The 20,925-nt window shown below is 42.4% G+C and overlaps 1 protein-coding gene across 1 annotated transcript in view; it reads right to left on the minus strand.

The window, feature by feature from the left end:
- galnt9 (polypeptide N-acetylgalactosaminyltransferase 9) overlaps positions 1-20,925 on the minus strand; it is a 331,066-nt gene that overhangs the window by 145,779 nt on the left and 164,362 nt on the right. The window contains exon 5 of the mRNA XM_061985891.2: positions 14,033-14,230. Within this exon, the coding sequence (XP_061841875.1) occupies positions 14,033-14,230 (198 nt within the window). The remainder of the gene's footprint in view (positions 1-14,032; positions 14,231-20,925) is intronic.

Consider the following 20,925-nt stretch of genomic DNA (forward strand, 5'->3'; position numbering starts at 1 on the left):
CTGTGCGGATGTTCTCCCGAAATGTGTTTGTCATTCTTGTTTGGTGTGGATTCACAGTGTGGCGCATATTTGTAACAGTGTTAAAGTTGTTTATACGGCCACCCTCAGTGTAACCTGTATCAATGAAGATCAAGTATGCCTTGCCAAAGCCGCACATATTATGTGACTGGGCCAGCACTCGTTGGACTGGACGAAAAGGGGACGTTACAATTCTCGGGAGGGGCACTGAAATTTGGGAGTCTCCCGGGAGGTTTGGCAAGTATGAGAATTAGCGGTGTACCGCGGCACCGCCGCTGTATATAATCGGCGGGCCAGCTCTAGTGTTAATTTGACATCACCTCACCAAATTTGGCCCGCGGGCCAGAGTTTGACACCCATGTTATACAAGATTATGAAGTATGTTTTCTGATGTTTAAGTGTTCATTTCTACTGGTGTTTTCATTTCAGCAAGCATAATCATTACATATTGGCCATAGGTACATCATCTTCTGGCATACTTGCCAACCTTGAGACCTCCGATTTTGGGAGGTGCGGGGTGGGGGGGCGTGGTGTGGTTGGGGGCGGGGCGTTGTTGGGGGCGTGGTTAAGAGGGGAGGAGTATATTCACAGCTAGAATCACTAAGTCAAGTATTTCATATTATATATATATATATATATATATTAGAGATCTAATTTTTTTAAATTTCATCCGCCCGATCCGCGGATAATCCGCGGATCGGGCGGATGAAATTTAAAAAAATTAGATTTTATCCGCGGGTCGGGTCGGGTCGGGCGGTGGAAATAAAAAAAAATTAGATTTTAAATAGATTCAGGCGGGTGGCAGTTAAACCAATTCGGAAATATATATACATAGTTAAATGTTGTTACCCACATACGGAAAACGAGAAGGCACCTGCTGCATATGCCACAACAGAAGAAGAAGAAAAAAAAAGAGATGGACACTTTTACGGAGCGGAGAAGGGACGCCTCGCCGGGGTCCGGGACCGAGGCCCCTTCCCCCGAGAGAGCCCCACCGGGAGCCGTAGCTGAGGCGATCCGCGAGAAGGGCCCGACGCAAGTCCAGGGTCACCACCGCGCCCACCGCACACCGACACCCCGCCTCGTCCGCCTTCGCCGCGGCCGGCGTCACGCGCAGCAGGTAAGCAGCTTACCTGCCCGCCACCCCAGTGGCCGGGGGCTCGTAACAGGGGTCACTCCGCGCGCTCCGCCCGCGCAGCTTACCTGCCCGCCACCCCTGTTGCCGGGGGCGCGTAACAGGGGTCACTCCGCGCGCAGTGCGCTCACGAAAGGGGTGGGGCTCACCCTGGTTGATATAGACAGCAAGACGGTGGCCATGGAAGTTGGAACCCGCTAAGGAGTGTGTGACAACCCACCTGCCAAATCAACTAGCCCTGAAAATGGATGGTGCTGGAGCGTCGGGCCCATACCCGGCCGTCGCCGGCAGCGAGACGCGCTTGGAGGTGCGCTCAGCGCGGCTCCCATATGATTGCGCACTGGTGTGCGTCTGGGTCGTGACAGCGTGGCACGCGAATGTCTATGCTGCATTGGATCAGTCACCTTTCTTTAACAGGCAAAAGCTTTATAACCTCACTAATGCCTTGCATATTATATATATGCTATATTAGATATATAACAACGGGCGGGTGCGGGCGGGTGCGGTTCTGATCAAATGTTAGATCGGGTGGATGGCGGATGGTTGACGACTTTCTGATGCGGTTGCGGATGAAATAATTGCCTATCCGCGCATCTCTAATATATATACACATACATATATATATATACAAGAAATACTTGACTTTCAGTGAATTCTAACTATAAATATATATTTTATATATATATATATATATTATATATATATATATATATATAATAAATACTTGAATTTCAGTGTTCATTTATTTACACATATACACACAGATAACACTCATCTACTCATTGTTGAGTTAAGGGTTGAATTGTCCATCCTTGTTCTATTCTCTGTCACTATTTTTCTAACCATGCTGATGATGCATTGCTGTGTGGCACGCACAAAAGTGCTTTCATCAAATGCACTAGATGGCAGTATTGTCCTGTTTAAGAGTGTCACAACATTGCTGTTTACGGCAGAACAAACTGCTTTACGGTAGACGTGACTGCTGTTGTTGTGTGTTGTTACCGCACTGGGAGGACGTTAATGAAACTGCCTAACAATAAACCCACATAAGAAACCAAGAACTCGCCCTCCATCATTCTACAGTTATAACGTGATTGGGCAGGCACGCTGTTTATATTGTGGGAAAGCGGACTCAGGCCCGCATGGACCTGAGTCCGCCTGGATTTCGGGAGATTTTCGGGAGAAAATTTGTCCCGGGGAGGTTTTCGGGAGAGGCGCTGAATTTCGGGAGTCTCCCGGAAAATCCGGGAGGGTTGGCAAGTATGTCTTCTGGGTTGTGTACCATTTTTGAGCCTTCCATTTGGCAATGTGGTCATTGTTATCGTGTTTTAATCAAGATGTAACATGGCGGGAGCGTAGAGCTGACAGGGATTGTATAGTCCTATTCATCTCTGGTGCAGGGTTTGATGATATTCCATTCAACTCTTTATTGTGCCGCTAAGTTGATAAAAGGATCTGCTCTGCTGCTATGGCAACCGAATCATGGTATATTGTAATGGCAGACATGGGAAGGATGTATGCCTCAGTCAACACACATGGACATTCTGTTGGCGGACCCTAAACACAAAATTGATCAATCAATAAACAACGCAAGTGCTGCAAGAGCTCTTTGTAGAAGATGTTGACCTTCTGGTAACAAAAAAAACAAAAAATATGAGCTGTGGACGATGCCCCCTCACATCAAAGACTGTGATCAACATCTCCAGTCCTGGAACTTTTCTGACACTTTCCTTTGGGAAAATAACGAGACTTTCCCTACCTAATTGTTCCACCTACATACATACTTGCCAACCCTCCCGGATTTTCCGGGAGACTCCCGAAATTCAGCGCCTCTCCCGAAAACCTCCTGGGACAAATTTTCTCCCGAAAATCTCCCGAAATTCAGGCGGAGCTGGAGGCCACGGCCCCTCCAGCTCCATGCGGACCTGAGTCCGCTTTCCCACAATATAAAGAACGTCTACTAGAGATGCGCGGATAGGCAACTATTTCATCCGCAACCACATCAGAAAGTCGTCAACCATCCGCCATCCACCCGAACTAGCATTTGATCAGACCCGCACCCGCCCGCACCCGCCCGTTGTTATATATCTAATATAGACGATGCAAGGCATTAGTGAGGTTATAAAGCTTTTGCCTGTTAAAGAAAGGAGACTGATCCAATGCAGTACAGACATTTGCGTGCCACGCTGTCACGACCCAGTTGCACACCAGTGCCCAATCATATGGGAGCCGCGCTGAGCGCTCCTCCAAGCGCGTCTCGCTGCCGGCGACGGCCGGGTATGGGCCCAACGCTCCAGCGCCATCCATTTTCAGGGCTAGTTGATTCGGCAGGTGGGTTGTTACACACTCCTTAGCGGGTTCCAACTTCCATGGCCACCGTCCTGCTGTCTATATCAACCAGGGTGAGCCCCACCCCTTTCGTGAGCGCACTGCGCGCGGAGTGACCCCTGTTACGCGCCCCCGGCAACAGGGTTGGCGGGCAGGTAAGCTGCTTACCTGCTGCGCGTGACGCCGGCCGCGGCGAAGGCGGACGAGGCGGGGTGTCGGTGCGGTGGGCGCGGTGGTGACCCTGGACTTGCGTCGGGCCCTTCTCGCGGATCGCCTCAGCTACGGCTCCCGGTGGGGCCCTCTCGGGGGAAGGGGCCTCGGTCCCGGACCCCGGCGAGGCGTCCCTTCTCCGCTCCGTAAAAGTGTCCATCTCTTTTTTTTTTTTTCTTCTGTTGTGGCATATGCAGCAGGTGCCTGCTCGTTTTTCGTATGTGGGTAACAACATTTAACTATGTATATATATTTCCCAATTGGTTTAACTGCCACCCGCCTGAATCTATTTAAAATCTTTTTTTTTTTTTATTTCAACCGCCCGACCCGACCCGCGGATAAAATCTAATTTTTTTTAATTTCATCCGCCCGATCCGCGGATAATCCGCGGACTCCGCGGTTGTGTCCGCAAACCGCGCATCTCTAATATATATATATATACAGGTAAAAGCCAGTAAATTAGAATATTTTGAAAAACTTGATTTATTTCAGTAATTGCATTCAAAAGGTGTAACTTGTACATTATATTTATTCATTGCACACAGACTGATGCATCCAAATGTTTATTTCATTTAATTTTGATGATTTGAAGTGGCAACAAATGAAAATCCAAAATTCCGTGTGTCACAAAATTAGAATATTACTTAAGGCTAATACAAAAAAGGGATTTTTAGAAATGTTGGCCAACTGAAAAGTATGAAAATGAAAAATATGAGCATGTACAATACTCAATACTTGGTTGGAGCTCCTTTTGCCTCAATTACTGCGTTAATGCGGCGTGGCATGGAGTCGATGAGTTTCTGGCACTGCTCAGGTGTTATGAGAGCCCAGGTTGCTCTGATAGTGGCCTTCAACTCTTCTGCGTTTTTGGGTCTGGCATTCTGCATCTTCCTTTTCACAATACCCCACAGATTTTCTATGGGGCTAAGGTCAGGGGAGTTGGCGGGCCAATTTAGAACAGAAATACCATGGTCCGTAAACCAGGCACGGGTAGATTTTGCGCTGTGTGCAGGCGCCAAGTCCTGTTGGAACTTGAAATCTCCATCTCCATAGAGCAGGTCAGCAGCAGGAAGCATGAAGTGCTCTAAAACTTGCTGGTAGACGGCTGCGTTGACCCTGGATCTCAGGAAACAGAGTGGACCGACACCAGCAGATGACATGGCACCCCAAACCATCACTGATGGTGGAAACTTTACACTAGACTTCAGGCAACGTGGATCCTGTGCCTCTCCTGTCTTCCTCCAGACTCTGGGACCTCGATTTCCAAAGGAAATGCAAAATTTGCTTTCGTCAGAAAACATGACTTTGGACCACTCAGCAGCAGTTCAGCTCTTTTTTTCCTTAGCCCAGGTGAGACGCTTTGCGCGCTGTTTCTTGGTCAACAGTGGCTTGACACGAGGTATGCGGCAGTTGAAACCCATGTCTTTCAAGCGTCTCTTGGTGGTGGATCTTGAAGCACTGACTCCAGCAGCTGTCCACTCCTTCTGAATCTCCCCCACATTTTTGAATGTTTTTTTTTTCACAATCTTGACCAGGGCGCGGTGATCCCTATCGCTTGTACACTTTTTCTGACCACAGTTTTTCCTTCCCTTTGCCTCTCCATTAATGTGTTTGGACACAGAGCTCCGAGAACAGCCAGCCTCTTCAGCAATAACCTTTTGTGTCTTTCCCTCCTTGTGCAATGTGTCGATGGTTGCCTTTTGGACAGCTGTCAAATCTGAAGTCTTCCCCATGTTTGTGTAGGCTTCAGAACTGGACTGAGAGACCATTTAAAGCCCTTTGCAGGTGTTTTGAGTTAATCAGCTGATCAGTTTGTGGCACCAGGTGTCTTCAAAATTTAACCCTTACACAATATTCTAATTTTGTGACACACGGAATTTTGGATTTTCATTTGTTGCCACTTCAAATCATCAAAATTAAATGAAATAAACATTTGAATGCATCAGTCTGTGTGCAATGAATAAATATAATGTACAAGTTACACCTTTTGAATGCAATTACTGAAATAAATCAAGTTTTTCAAAATATTCTAATTTACTGGCTTTTACCTGTATATATCCATCCATCCATCCATCCATTTTCTACCGCTTATTCCCTTCGGGGTCGCGGGTATATATATATATATATATATATATATATATATATATATATATATATATATATATATATATATATATATATATATATATATGAAATACTTGACTTGGTGAATTCTAGCTGTAAATATACTCCTCCCCTCTTAACCACGCCCCCCGCACCCAGGTCTCAAGGTTGGCAAGTATGACCTACATACATATGCTAATTGCAACCTAATGTAACTTTGGATTCGCGGTGCTCTTTTTCATCTCTAATTAGGTCTTTGCACATATTAGCAGGTGTCTCAGCAAGTGTCTCACCTCACACTGCAGCGTTTTTACATCAAATGTCTGCAGGAAGTGTTGGATGAATTATCAGCGTTCCCCACGGAGACTATTTAAATAAATAACAGTAGTTACTTTCATTAGAAGGTGTCCCTTAGGGTAATCTTTATAGCATACTACAAATCTGGAATTGTTTAATCTACCTTTTTTAAGGGGAGAAAACTACTTGATTAAAATACTGTTCTAATAATACAGTTTATTACAGATAATGAACATATTGATCTTTGAGTCAATGAGATTCAACATACGGCCAATTAAGGCAGGGGTCAGCAACCCAAAACGTTGGAAGAGCCAATTTGGACCACAAATGCAAAAAAGTAATTGGTCTAGAGCTGCAAAAAATTAAAAGTGAAGTGAATTATATAGCACTTTTTTCTAGTGACTCAAAGCGCTTTACATAGTGAAACCCAATATATATAAATTACATTTAAACCAGTGTGTGTCATGTCTGTGTAATCATGTTTTGTTTTAAGTCATGTTTTGTTTAGTTTCTGGCTTTTCACTCCCTTGTCTTGTTTGCATGATTACCCATTAGTTTCACCTGTTCCACGTTTGGACTCATTGTGCACTCTTGTTTGTCACCATAGCAACCCATTAGTTTTCACCTGTCACGTCACGCACCTGTTTCACGTTTTGAGTCACGCACCTGTTTTCGTTAATCATGTCTGTTATTTAAGCTTTTCATTTTCTGTTGTTCGTCCTGACGACCTCACCACATTTATACTCTGTCCATGCCTGATACTTCTTTCCATGTCCATTCTCCATGCAACTATTTTTGTCCAAGCCAAGTAAGTTTTTGTTCCATGTTTATAGTCTTTTTGGTTTCATAGTTTGTTCTCCGCCACTGTGCGTGTTTTTCGTTTGTACTTTTTTGCTATAGTCTTTTGGTTTCATAGTTTATTCTCCGCCACTGTGCGCCTTTTTTTTGATATAATAAATAAATCATGTACCTTCATTCCCGTCTCGCCCGTGCCAACTTTCCGTTGCATCCCGGAAAAGCTAACACCCAAGACCAAGTCCTGACAGTGTGGTTTAATTCTAACACCACTCACTTTTGGGTTTTGTCACACACTCCATTTCCTTAGTTTATTTTGTATTGTTTTGTATTATTATTATTATATATATTAGTTGTATACAGGGGCGTCACTAGCTTTTAAGGACGGAGGGGCTTAGCCCCCAGGAGATGCACAGGACGCAAGCAAACGTAGCGCACGAGCACAACACTTCACAAACGGCTAACAAAGACTTAGAAATTATTCATTGTTATTATTATTATTTAAAAAAATGCACGGGACGAAATTAAATGCTCCCCGGGACGATGGCTTTTAACCATTTGTTTACTTTTTCTTTGTATGTATTTATTCATTTTACATTTTATATTAAATGTCTTGGTTTTTCCTCCCTCTGAAAATCCTATGAAATGTTTAACAAGCCATCCAAAAATGATACAACAGCTATTATAAGTATTTAATATTTTATTAGAGCGTATCAAAACACGTATTGGTATGTCAGACTTAGCTTTGTCGTGGTTTAACTCTTATCTTACTGACAGGATGCAATGCGTCTCCCATAATAATGTGACCTCGGACTATGTTAAGGTAACGTGCGGAGTTCCTCAGGGTTCGGTTCTTGGCCCTGCACTCTTTAGTATTTACATGCTGCCGCTAGGCGACATCATACGCAAATACGGTGTTAGCTTTCATTGTTATGCTGATGACACCCAACTCTACATGCCCCTAAAGCTGACCAACACGCCGGATTGTAGTCAGCTGGAGGCGTGTCTTAATGAAATTAAACAATGGATGTCCGCTAACTTCTTGCAACTCAACGCCAAGAAAACGGAAATGCTGATTATCGGTCCTGCTAAACACCGACATTTATTTAATAATACCACCTTAACATTTGACAACCAAACAATTACACAAAGCGACTCAGTAAAGAATCTGGGTATTATCTTCCACCCAATTCTCTCCTTTGAGTCACACATTAAGAGTGTTACTAAAACGGCCTTCTTTCATCTCCGTAATATCGCTAAAATTCGTTCTATTTTATCCACTAGCGACGCTGAGATCATTATTCACGCGTTCGTTACGTCTCGTCTCGACTACTGTAACGTATTATTTTTGGGTCTCCCTATGTCTAGCATTAAAAGACTACAATTGGTACAAAATGCGGCTGCTAGACTTTTGACAAGAACAAGAAAGTTTGATCATATTACGCCTATACTGTATATACCTTATATACATACATACCTATACTGTATATACCTTTATATACTTATAAACACACCTATACTGGCTCACCTGCACTGGCTTCCTGTGCACTTAAGATGTGACTTTAAGGTTTTACTACTTACGTATAAAATACTACACGGTCTAGCTCCGTCCTATCTTGTCGATTGCATTGTACCATATGTCCCGGCAAGAAATCTGCGTTCAAAGAACTCCGGCTTATTAGTGATTCCCAGAGCCCAAAAAAAGTCTGCGGGCTATAGAGCGTTTTCTATTGGGGCTCCAGTACTATGGAATGCTCATAAAATCCAAACCGGAGCAGTAATTAAAACTCTTTCATCAACTTTTAATCAAAAGGGTTCAATCTCTCTCCTGTGCTAATTTGAAGCCGACACGACAAACGCGCTCAGAGGAGATAATGTTTAAAAAAAAGGTGACTGTTTTTACTCAACTTTTGTTTTGAAGGAGGAATTGCAAACTTCCTGTTGATTTTATCTGAGGGTTGTCAGTGTATGAAATATAGGTCTAAGTGAAACCTACATAGAGGTTTTTGTTTCATGTCTCTACGACATTCCTACTGGGAGTTACAGGCAGTTTTGTCTGTTTTCTTCCAATTTTGAGTTTTGGGGTTTGGTTTTTTGATTAGATCGCAATTTTTGCCAGTCCTGATATGTGTGTCCAATTTGGTGAGTTTTGAAACATGTTACGGGGGTCAAATTACAGCTGAAAGAAGCGGCGGTATAATAATAAAGCCCTAGAAATTCAACCAAAGGGACTCGGTCCCTAATTAGCTAACCTCAAGACACCCAAAAATACCTTAAAATAAGTATATTCTTATCGATATCAAGTGCACTTTTCTTGGTAGAAAAAAAAAAAGAGAGACTTTTTTGCTGAATATGTTGAAAAATATTCTTAAATGAAGTAAATGCTAGTGCCATTATCTTGACATAATGATATTACATTTCTTGAAACCAGCAAACTTATACTAAGAACTAATTTATTGTTCTTAATGGAAAGGCAACAAGGCAAGCGCTTGTTACTCTCGGGGTCTCCTAGCCGCTCAGGCAAATCATATTGTCTAAAAATGCATTTTTCCATGGATAACATGACATCATCGCGCCAAGTGCGTGCTCTTTCAGTCAATTAGTGCGCATATATACAGCCCAATTTTTTATTGTAATTTTGAAGAATTCATCTGAATGCGAATGAACTATTTCTGTTCAAAATTGTTAGAAATGTGAAATGTTTAAATATTAACTGTCAGTTTACTGTACTGTGCCAACTGTACTACTATATGAGTACCTATTTTCTATTGTTTCAATGAAAATAAAACAGCAAAATCCATTTGGCTGTCATCTGTTTTAATTATTCTTAAAACCCATTTTTATTCACTGGCTTTTAACCCAGCATGAGACTTTGAACTGTTTTTAGCTTTTAACTTTTTGAACTGTTTTTAACTTTTAAACTGTTTTTATCCAACAAACTGTTCTTAGGGTAATTTATATTTGCTTTTTAATTGTGTATTTTTATTTCTGTTTTAAATGTTATTTTTAGGGTCCTCTGTCCCAAAGGGACAGAGGACCCTATTGTAATTGTAAGGTTTTATTATTACTATACCGGCCGCCTCTTTGAGCTGTAATTTGACCCCCTTAACATGCTTCAAAACTCACCAAATTGGACACTCACCTCAGGACTGGCGAAAATTGCCATTTAATAAAAAACCAAACCCCAAAACTCAAAATTGTGCTCTAGCGCCCCCTAGGAAAAAATACAGACAAAACTGCCTATAACTTCCAGTAAGAATGTCGTACAGACATGAAACAAAAATCTCTATGTAGGGCTCACTTAGACCTAGATTCCATACACTGACATCCTTCAGCAAGAATCAACAGGAAGTTAGCAATTTGCCCTTCAAAACAAATGTTTTGTAAAAACAGTCACTTTTGCCTATTTGAGCTGTAATTTTACCCCCTTAACAGGCTTCAAAACTCACCAAACTGGACACACACATCAGGACTGGCAAAAATTGCAACCTAATAAAAAAACCAAACCCCAAAACTCAAAATTGCGCTCTAGCGCCCCTTAGGTAGAAAACACAGACAAAACTGCTCCTCGGAAGAAAACACAGACAAGACTGCCTGTAACTTCCAGTAGGAATGTCGTAGAGACATGAAAAAAAAACTTCTATGTAGGTCTCACTTAAACCTACATTTCATATATTGACAACCCCCAGCAAAAATCAACAGAAAGTTTGCAATTCCCCCTTCAAAACAAAAGTGTTGTAAAAACCGTTCACCTTTTTTCAAACATTATCTCCTCTGAGCGCGTTTGTTGTGTCGGCTTCAAACTAGCACAGGAGAGAGATTTAACCGTTTTGATTAAAAGTTGACGAAAGAGTTTTAATTACTGCTCCGGTTTGGATTTTATGCGCCGTCAAAGTCGGTCCCGTCCATCGCTGCTTGCAGCTTTAATTTAGTCTGTCCTTTGCCTCTATTTCTTTGTGGTGTACAGCCCTTTGTTTTTCAACTGTGCTTGTTTTTAAAGGGCTTTATAAATAAAGTTGGTATGGCATGGTATGGTAATTATGAGACACAATTGTGTCAAAGTCATGATTGTTTTTTCATGCTTGAAATAAGAAATGATGACTTTAAAAAAGTAGTTTTCTACTTGTGAGTGTTGATGACACAGCTTTGCAACACTTGATATTCTAGTTTCAAGCAAGTTTTACTCAAGACTTTCCAAAACAAGTAAAATTAGCTAACCTCAATGAACCCCAAAATAGCATAAAATAAGTATATTCTCACTAATAACAAGTGCACTTTTCTTGGTAGAAAAAAAAAAAGAGACCTTTTTGCTCAATATGTTGAAAAATATTCTTAAATGAAGTAAATGCTAGTGCCATTATCTTGACATAATGATATTACATTTCTTGAAACCAGCAAACTTATACTAAGAACTAATTTATTGTTCTTAATGGAAAGGCAACAAGGCAAGCGCTTGTTACTCTCGGGGTCTCCTAGCCGCTCAGGCAAATCATATTGTCTAAAAATGCATTTTTCCATGGATAACATGACATCATCGCGCCAAGTGCGTGCTCTTTCAGTCAATTAGTGCGCATATATACAGCCCAATTTTTTATTGTAATTTTGAAGAATTCATCTGATTGTGAATGAACTATTTCTGTTCAAAATTGTTAGAAATGTCAAATGTTTAAATATTAACTGTCAGTTTACTGTACTGTGCCAACTGTACTACTATATGAGTACCTCTTTTCTATTGTTTCATTGAAAATAAACCAGCAAAGTCCATTTGGCTGTCATCTGTTTTAATTATGAGACACAATTGTGTCAAAGTCATGATTTTTTTTCATGCTTGAAATAAGAAATGATGACTTTAAAAAACCTTGTTCCGCGCCTCTATTGTCGAGGCGGCTGATTGGAGCTGTGGCCGCAAGGTAGTTGGTGCCTGTCGTGGCGGTAATCCTAGAACCCGTTGGTGGACACCGGCGGTGAGGGATGCCTTCAAGCTGAAGAAGGAGTCCTATCGGGTTCGTTTGGCTCATAGGACTCCTGAGGCAGCGGACAGGTACCGACAAGCCAAGCGGTGTGCGGCTTCAGCGGTCGCAGAGGCAAAAACTCGGACATGGGAGGAGTTCGGTGAGGCCATGGAAAACAACTTCCGGACGACTTCGAAGCAATTCTGGACTACCATCCGCCGCCTCGGGAAGGGGAAGCAGTGCAGTGTCAACACCGTGTATGGCGAGGATGGTGTTCTGCTGACCTCGACTGCAGATGTTGTGGATCGGTGGAGGGAATACTTCGAAGACCTCCTCAATCCCACCAACACGTCTTCCTATGAGGAAGCAGTGCCTGGGGAGTCTGTGGTGGGCTCTTCTATTTCTGGGGCTGAGGTTGCTGAGGTAGTTAAAAAGCTCCTCGGTGGCAAGGCCCCGGGGGTAGATGAGATCCGCCCGGAGTTCCTTAAGGCTCTGGATGTTGTGGGGCTGTCTTGGTTGACAAGACTCTACAGCATCGCGTGGACATCGGGGGCGGTACCACTGGATTGGCAGACCGGGGTGGTGGTTCCTCTCTTTAAGAAAGGGAACCGGAGGGTGTGTTCTAACTATCGTGGGATCACACTCCTCAGCCTTCCCGGTAAGGTCTATTCAGGTGTACTGGAGAGGAGGCTACGCCGGATAGTCCAACCTCGCATTCAGTAGGAACAGTGTGGTTTTCGTCCTGGTCGTGGAACTGTGGACCAGCTCTTTACTCTCGGCAGGGTCCTTGAGGGTGCATGGGAGTTTGCCCAACCAGTCTACATGTGTTTTGTGGACTTGGAGAAGGCATTCGAACGTGTCCCTCGGGAAGTCCTGAGGGGAGTGCTCAGAGAGTATGGGGTATCGGACTGTCTGATTGTGGCAGTCCGCTCCCTGTATGATCAGTGCCAGAGCTTGGTCCGCATTGCCGGTAGTAAGTCGGACACGTTTCCAGTGAGGGTTGGACTCCGCCAAGGCTGCCCTTTGTCACCGATTCTGTTCATAACTTTTATGGACAGAATTTCTAGGCGCAGTCAAGGCGTTGAGGGGATCTGGTTTAGTGGCTGCAGGATTAGGTCTCTGCTTTTCGCAGATGATGTGGTCCTGATGGCTTCATCTGGCCAGGATCTTCAGCTCTCACTGGATTGGTTCGCAGCTGAGTGTGAAGCGACTGGAATGAGTATCAGCACCTCCAAGTCCGGGTCCATGGTTCTCGCCCGGAAAAGGGTGGAGTGCCATCTCCGGGTTGGGGAGGAGATCTTGCCCCAAGTGGAGGAGTTCAAGTACCTCGGAGTCTTGTTCACGAGTGAGGGAAGAGTGAATCGTGAGATCGACAGGCGGATCGGTGCGGCGTCTTCAGTAATGCGGACGCTGTATCGATCCGTTGTGGTGAAGAAGGAGCTGAGCCGGAAGGCAAAGCTCTCAATTTACCGGTCGATCTACGTTCCCATCCTCACCTATGGTCATGAGCTTTGGGTTATGACCGAAAGGACAAGATCACGGGTACAAGCGGCCGAAATGAGTTTCCTCCGCCGGGTGGCGGGGCTCTCCCTTAGAGATAGGGTGAGAAGCTCTGCCATCCGGGAGGAGCTCAAAGTAAAGCCGCTGCTCCTCCACATGGAGAGGAACCAGATGAGGTTGTTCGGGCATCTGGTCAGGATGCCACCCGAACGCCTCCCTAGGGAGGTGTTTAGGGCACGTCCGACCGGTAGGAGGCCGCGGGGAAGACCCAGGACACGTTGGGAAGACTATGTCTCCCGGCTGGCCTGGGAACGCCTCGGGGTCCCACAGGAAGAGCTGGACGAAGTGGCTGGGGAGAGGGAAGTCTGGGCTTCCCTGCTTAGGCTGCTGCCCCCGCGACCCGACCTCGGATAAGCGGAAGAAGATGGATGGATGGATGATCCAAGATGGTTCTTGGGTGCCATCCAAACACATTAATAATGTGCCATCCACGTGGCATTGTGTACAACTCAAGCTATTCATCATGGTAATTAGACATCTTTCCATGCAGGTGCTTTATTTGTGTGTTTGGGTGGCACCAGAGCAACCCGAGTCTGATGGCACCACGCATGAATAAGTCATGAACTTAGGTTATTCATATTTCATCACACGTCCTCATCCATTATGGACGCTGCCCACTCGCTGCGGCGCTCACCTGATAGGCGCCGTCTCATCGCCCTTGTCCAGCCACTCCTGCGGCGGGATGATGTACATACACCACAGCCCCCAGTTGTAGCCGTGGGCGGCGTTGGCGTACTGCTGCACCTCGAATGTGTTGTATTTGATGTTGTCTATGGCTGGCAGGATGATGCGCGTGTGGTCCTCTTTCATCCGGGTGAGAATAGGTTCAGCCCTTCAAAAGACAAAAAAAGGGAATAGTATTTTAGATTGGGGATGACTTTATGAATCAACAATACCACCGTGTAGTCAGGGTCAGGTATGGCAAAGCTATTGCAACCCTCAAACATGGATAACCACAACCCTCTGAAATACATTCTGACCCAACCCAAAATGTTCAAAGAGCCATATTAGACCAAAAAAAAAAAGAAATACAAAATCTGTCTGGATCCGCAAAAAATTAAAAGTGTTATAATGAAGACAACACATGATGTAAGTGTCTAAATTAGCCTACTATCAAAATTACTTTAAAAGTCTTTTATAAGCGTTATAATGAAGGCAACCCATGACGTAAGTGTCTATATTAGCCTAATATCAAAATGACTTTAAAAGTCTTATATAAGTATTATAATGAAAGCAACACATGACGTAAGTGTCTATATTAGCCTACTATCAAAATGACTTTAAAAGTCTTATACAAGTGTTATAATGAAAGCAACACATGACGTAAGTGTCTATATTAGCCTACTATCAAAATGACTTTAAAAGTCTTATATAAGTATTATAATGAAAGCAACACATGACGTAAGTGTCTATATTTGCCTACTATCAAAATTACTTTAAAAGTCGTATATAAGTGTTATAATGAAGGCAACACATGATGTAAGTGTCTATATTAGCCTGCTATCAAAATGACTTTAAACGTCTTATATAAGTGTTATAATGAAGGCAACACATGACGTAAGTGTCTATATTAACCTACTATCAAAATTACTTTAAAAGTCTTATATAAGTGTTATAATGAAGACAACACATGACGTAAGTGTCTAAATTAGCCTACTATCAAAATGACTTTAAAAGTCTTATATAAGTAATATAATGAAGACAACACATGACGTAAGTGTCTAAATTAGCCTACTATCAAAATGACTTTAAAAGTCTTATATAAGTGTTATAATGAAGGCAACACATGACATAGGTGTCTATATTAGCCTACTATCAAAATTACTTTAAAAGTCTTATATAAGTAATATAATGAAGACATAATGAAGGCAACACATGACGTAAGTGTCTATATTAGCCTACTATCAAAATTAATTTAAGTCTTATATAAGTGTTATAATGAAGACAACACATGACGTAAGTGTCTAAATTAGCCTACTATCAAAATGACTTTAAAAGTCTTATTTAAGCATTATAATGAAGGCAACACATGACGTACGTGTCTATATTAGCTATATTAGCCTACTATCAAAATGACTTTAAAAGTCTTATATAAGTGTTATAATGAAGGCAACACATGATGTAAGTGTCTATATTAGCCTACTATCAAAATGACTTTAAAAGTCTTATATAAGTAATATAATGAAAACAACACATGACGTAAGTGTCTATATTAGCCTACTATCAAAATGACTTTAAACGTCTTATATAAGTGTTATAATGAAAGCAACACATGACGTAAGTGTCTATATTAGCCTACTATCAAAATTACTTTAAAAGTCGTATATAAGTAATATAATAAAGACAACACATGATGTACGTGTCTAAATTAGCCTACTATCAAAAAGACTTTAAAAGTCTTGTACAAGTGTTATAATGAAAGCAACACATGACGTAAGTGTCTATATTAGCCTACTATCAAAATGACTTTAAAAGTCTTATTTAAGCATTATAATGAAGGCAACACATGACGTAAGTGTCTATATTAGCCTACTATCAAAATGACTTTAAAAGTCTTATATACGTGTTATAATGAAATCAACACATAACATAAGTGTCTATATTAGCCTACTATCAAAATTACTTTAAAAGTCTTGTATAAGTAATATAATGAAGACAACAAATGACGTAAGTGTCTAAATTAGCCTACTATCAAAATGACTTTAAAAGTCTTATACAAGTGTTATAATGAAGGCAACACATGACGTAAGTGTCTAAATTAGCCTACTATCAAAATGACTTTAAAAGTCTTATACAAGTGTTATAATGAAGGCAACACATGACGTAAGTGTCTATATTAGCCTACTATCAAAATGACTTTAAAAGTCTTATACAAGTGTTATAATGAAGGCAACACATGATGTAAGTGTCTATATTAGCCTACTATCAAAATGACTTTAAAAGTCTTATATAAGTAATATAATGAAGACAACACATGACGTGAGTGTCTAAATTAGCCTACTATCAAAATGACTTTAAAAGTCTTATACAAGTGTTATAATGAAGGCAACACATGACGTAAGTGTCTATATTAGCTATATTAGCCTACTATCAAAATGACTTTAAAAGTCTTATATAAGTGTTATAATGAAAGGAACACATGACATAAGTGTCTATATTAGCCTACTATCAAAATTACTTTAAGTCTTATATAAGTAATATAATGAAGACAACACATGACGTAAGTGTCTAAATTAACCTACTATCAAAATGACTTTAAAAGTCTTATATAAGTGTTATAATGAAGGCAACACATGATGTAAGTGTCTATATTAGCCTACGATCAAAATGACTTTAAAAGTATTATACAAGTGTTATAATGAAGGCAACACATGACGTAAGTGTCTATATTAGCCTACTATCAAAATTACTTTAAAAGTCTTATATAAGTAATATAATGAAGACATAATGAAGGCAACACATGACGTAAGTGTCTATATTAGCCTACTATCAAAATGACTTTAAAAGTCTTATTTAAGCATTATAATGAAGGCAACACATGACGTACGTGTCTATATTAGCTATATTAGCCTACTATCAAAATGACTTTAAAAGTCTTATATAAGTGTTATAATGAAGGCAACACATGATGTAAGTGTCTATATTAGCCTACTATCAAAATGACTTTAAAAGTCTTATATAAGTAATATAATGAAAGCAACACATGACGTAAGTGTCTATATTAGCCTACTATCAAAATGACTTTAAACGTCTTATATAAGTGTTATAATGAAAGCAACACATGACGTAAGTGTCTATATTAGCCTACTATCAAAATTACTTTAAAAGTCGTATATAAGTAATATAATGAAGACAACACATGATGTACGTGTCTAAATTAGCCTACTATCAAAAAGACTTTAAAAGTCTTATACAAGTGTTATAATGAAAGCAACACATGACGTAAGTGTCTATATTAGCCTACTATCAAAATGACTTTAAAAGTCTTATTTAAGCATTATAATGAAGGCAACACATGATGTAAGTGTCTATATTAGCCTACTATCAAAATGACTTTAAAAGTCTTATATAAGCGTTATAATGAAGGCAACACATGACGTAAGTGTCTATATTAGCTATATTAGCCTACTATCAAAATGACTATGTGTCGCTGGCTGAAGCAAATCTTCTTTGACAGAAATTTTGAAATGTAATATTTATTCTACACATTTTTACAACATTAGAAACTATTAGTCAATCAGAGTCTACTCCGAAGGTGAGATAACTTCTGGAAATGACTGTCTTTGAATGGCCAAAAGGTAAATATTTGTGTGTCCAAGTCTTCTATTAATCGATTTATTATAATATTTGGCAAGCTAGGTAATGTTTGCTGTAGTCTGGAACAACATGGCACACAAACAACTATCAGAGATGCAGCCAATATTACATACAGATAATGTGTCACGAGACATGCAACACTAAATTATATACAAAGAGGATAAAAGTAAAGGATATCAAATGAGCTCAAATATACCTACACTTGAGGCATAATGATGTATTATGTACATAAAGCTAGCCCAAATAGCATGTTAGCATTGATTATCTTGCAGTCCTGCACTGACCAAATATGCCTGATCAGCACTCAAACGAGTCAATAACATCAACAAAGCTCACCTTTGTGCATTCACGCACAGCATAAAACGTTTGGTGGACAAAATGAGACAAATAAGGAGTGGAAGATTTTACATGTCACAGTCCATACTATGGTGAGTTCAAGAACCGTCAAAATTAGTGGGATAAAAGGATGTTCACCAAAAAAGTGTCATCAGTGAAGCATAAACACCACCATATTAAGCAGTGGTAGTTCTAACAGGTTTGTGTCATGTTTGTCCTCAAACAAAACAAAAAAACAACAACATATTTTTCCATTTTCAATCCGGTCAGGTTCAAACACTGATGACATCTATTAAACAAGACAAGAGGCAAATAATTAAACAAAGACATAATTCAATTTGGACTAAATATTGACGCCTGGACACACTGTACTCTTGTACAGTCTCCAGCACGCTCTCTTAAAAAAATTGCACTCCTCCTTCTTTATTTGACTTTCTCCGACCACCTGATCGCCGCTTCCACTTCCAGAGGGAAGTGGGTCGTAAACAGCGTTGCCTTTGGTTACAGAATAGTTCAAAAGAAGAGGTCGGAAAAGAGTTCAAAAAAAGTTCCATAAAATAGTTCAAAGAGACTTCGTAAAATACTTCAAAAAGAGGTCGTCTGGAAATTGGGCAGATCCTGTCTTTTCTCCGCTCTGAAGTCCTTGGGCCAGGACAACATCCTTCTGTTGATTACCATACATGAAAGAACACAGGAACCCCTTCATCTTGCTTCCCCCCCTAAACAGTGGAGTTTTACGAGCCTTACTCTTGGTAGGTTTCAAAGACAGGTTGTGTCTTCTTGTCATCCATCCATCCATCTTCTTCCGCTTATCCGAGGTCGGGTCGCGGGGGCAGCAGCCTAAGCAGGGAAGCCCAGACTTCCCTCTCCCCAGCCACTTCGTCCAGCTCCTCCCGGGGGATCCCGAGGCGTTCCCAGGCCAGCCGGGAGACATAGTCTTCCCAACGTGTCCTGGGTCTTCCCCGTGGCCTCCTACCGGTTGGACGTGCCCTAAACACCTCCCGAGGGAGGCGATCGGGTGGCATCCTGACCAGATGCCCGAACCACCTCATCTGGCTCCTCTCGATGTGGAGGAGCAGCGGCTTTACTTTGAGCTCCCCCCGGATGACAGAGCTTCTCACCCTATCTCTAAGGGAGAGCCCCGCCACCCGGCGGAGGAAACTCATTTCGGCCGCTTGTACCCGTGATCTTGTCCTTTCGGTCATAACCCAAAGCTCATGACCATAGGTGAGGATGGGAACGTAGATCGACCGGTAAATTGACAGCTTTGCCTTCCGGCTCAGCTCCTTCTTCACCACAACGGATCGATACAGCGTCCGCATTACTGAAGACGCCGCACCGATCCGCCTGTCGATCTCACGATCCACTCTTCCCTCACTCGTGAACAAGACTCCGAGGTACTTGAACTCCTCCACTTGGGGCAGGGTCTCCTCCCCAACCCGAAGATGGCATTCCACCCTTTTCCGGGCGAGAACCATGGACTCGGACTTGGAGGTGCTGATTCTCATCCCAGTCGCTTCACACTCGGCTGCGAACCGATCCAGCGAGAGCTGGAGATCCTGGCCAGATGAAGCCATCAGGACCACATCATCTGCAAAAAGCAGAGACCTAATCCTGCAGCCACCAAACCGGATCCCCCTCAACGCCTTGACTGCGCCTAGAAATTCTGTCCATAAAAGTTATGAACAGAATCGGTGACAAGGGGCAGCCTTGGCGGAGTCCAACCCTCACTGGAAACGTGTCCGACTTACTGCCGGCAATGCGGACCAAGCTCTGACACTGATCGTACAGGGAGCGGACCGCCAAAATCAGACAGTCCGATACCCCATACTCTCTGAGCACTCCCCACAGGACTTCCCGAGGGACACGGTCGAATGCCTTCTCCAAGTCTACAAAGCACATGTAGACTGGTTGGGCAAACTCCCATGCACCCTCAAGGACCCTTGTCAGGAACTCAATCTAATACAAAGTTTTTGTGATCATTTAAAACAATTATTCTAACAAATCCTTTTTTAAAAATGCTCCCCAACCCGAAGATGGCATTCCACCCTTTTCCGGGCGAGAACCATGGAGTCGGACTTGGAGGTGCTGATTCTCATCCCAGTCGCTTCACACTCGGCTGCGAACCGATCCAGCGAGAGCTGGAGATCCTGTCCAGATGAAGCCATCAGGACCACATCATCTGCAAAAAGCAGAGACCTAATCCTGCAGCCACCAAACCAGATCCCCTCAACGCCTTGACTGCGCCTAGAAATTCTGTCCATAAAAGTTATGAACAGAATCGGTGACAAAGGGCAGCCTTGGCGGAGTCCAAGCCTCACTGGAAACGTGTCCGACTTACTGCCGGCAATGCGGACCAAGCTCTGACACTGATCATACAGGGAGCGGACCGCCAAAATCAGACAGTCCGTTACCCCATACTCTCTGAGCACTCCCCACAGGACTTCCCGAGGGACACGGTCCAATGCCTTCTCCAAGTCTACAAAGCACATGTAGACTGGTTGGGCAAACTCCCATGCACCCTCAAGGACCCTGCCGAGAGTATAGAGCTGGTCCACAGTTCCACGACCAGGACGAAAACCACACTGTTCCTCCTGAATCCGAGGTTCGACTATCTGGCGTAGCCTCCTCTCCAGTACACCTGAATAGACCTTACCGGGAAGGCTGAGGAGTGTGATCCCACGATAGTTAGAACACACCCTCCGGTACTGGAATCCACTTCCACAAAATCAGGAACTCAATCTAATACAAAGTTTTTGTGATCATTTAAAACAATTATTCTAACAAATCCTTTTTTTAAAATGCTCCAGGGAGCCACTAGGGCGGCACTAAAGAGCCACAGGTTACTGACCCCCGGGATAGGGGATTGTTTTC

The sequence above is a fragment of the Nerophis lumbriciformis genome, linkage group LG12 (genome assembly GCF_033978685.3).
Source record: "Nerophis lumbriciformis linkage group LG12, RoL_Nlum_v2.1, whole genome shotgun sequence".
Classification (NCBI taxonomy): domain Eukaryota; kingdom Metazoa; phylum Chordata; class Actinopteri; order Syngnathiformes; family Syngnathidae; genus Nerophis; species Nerophis lumbriciformis.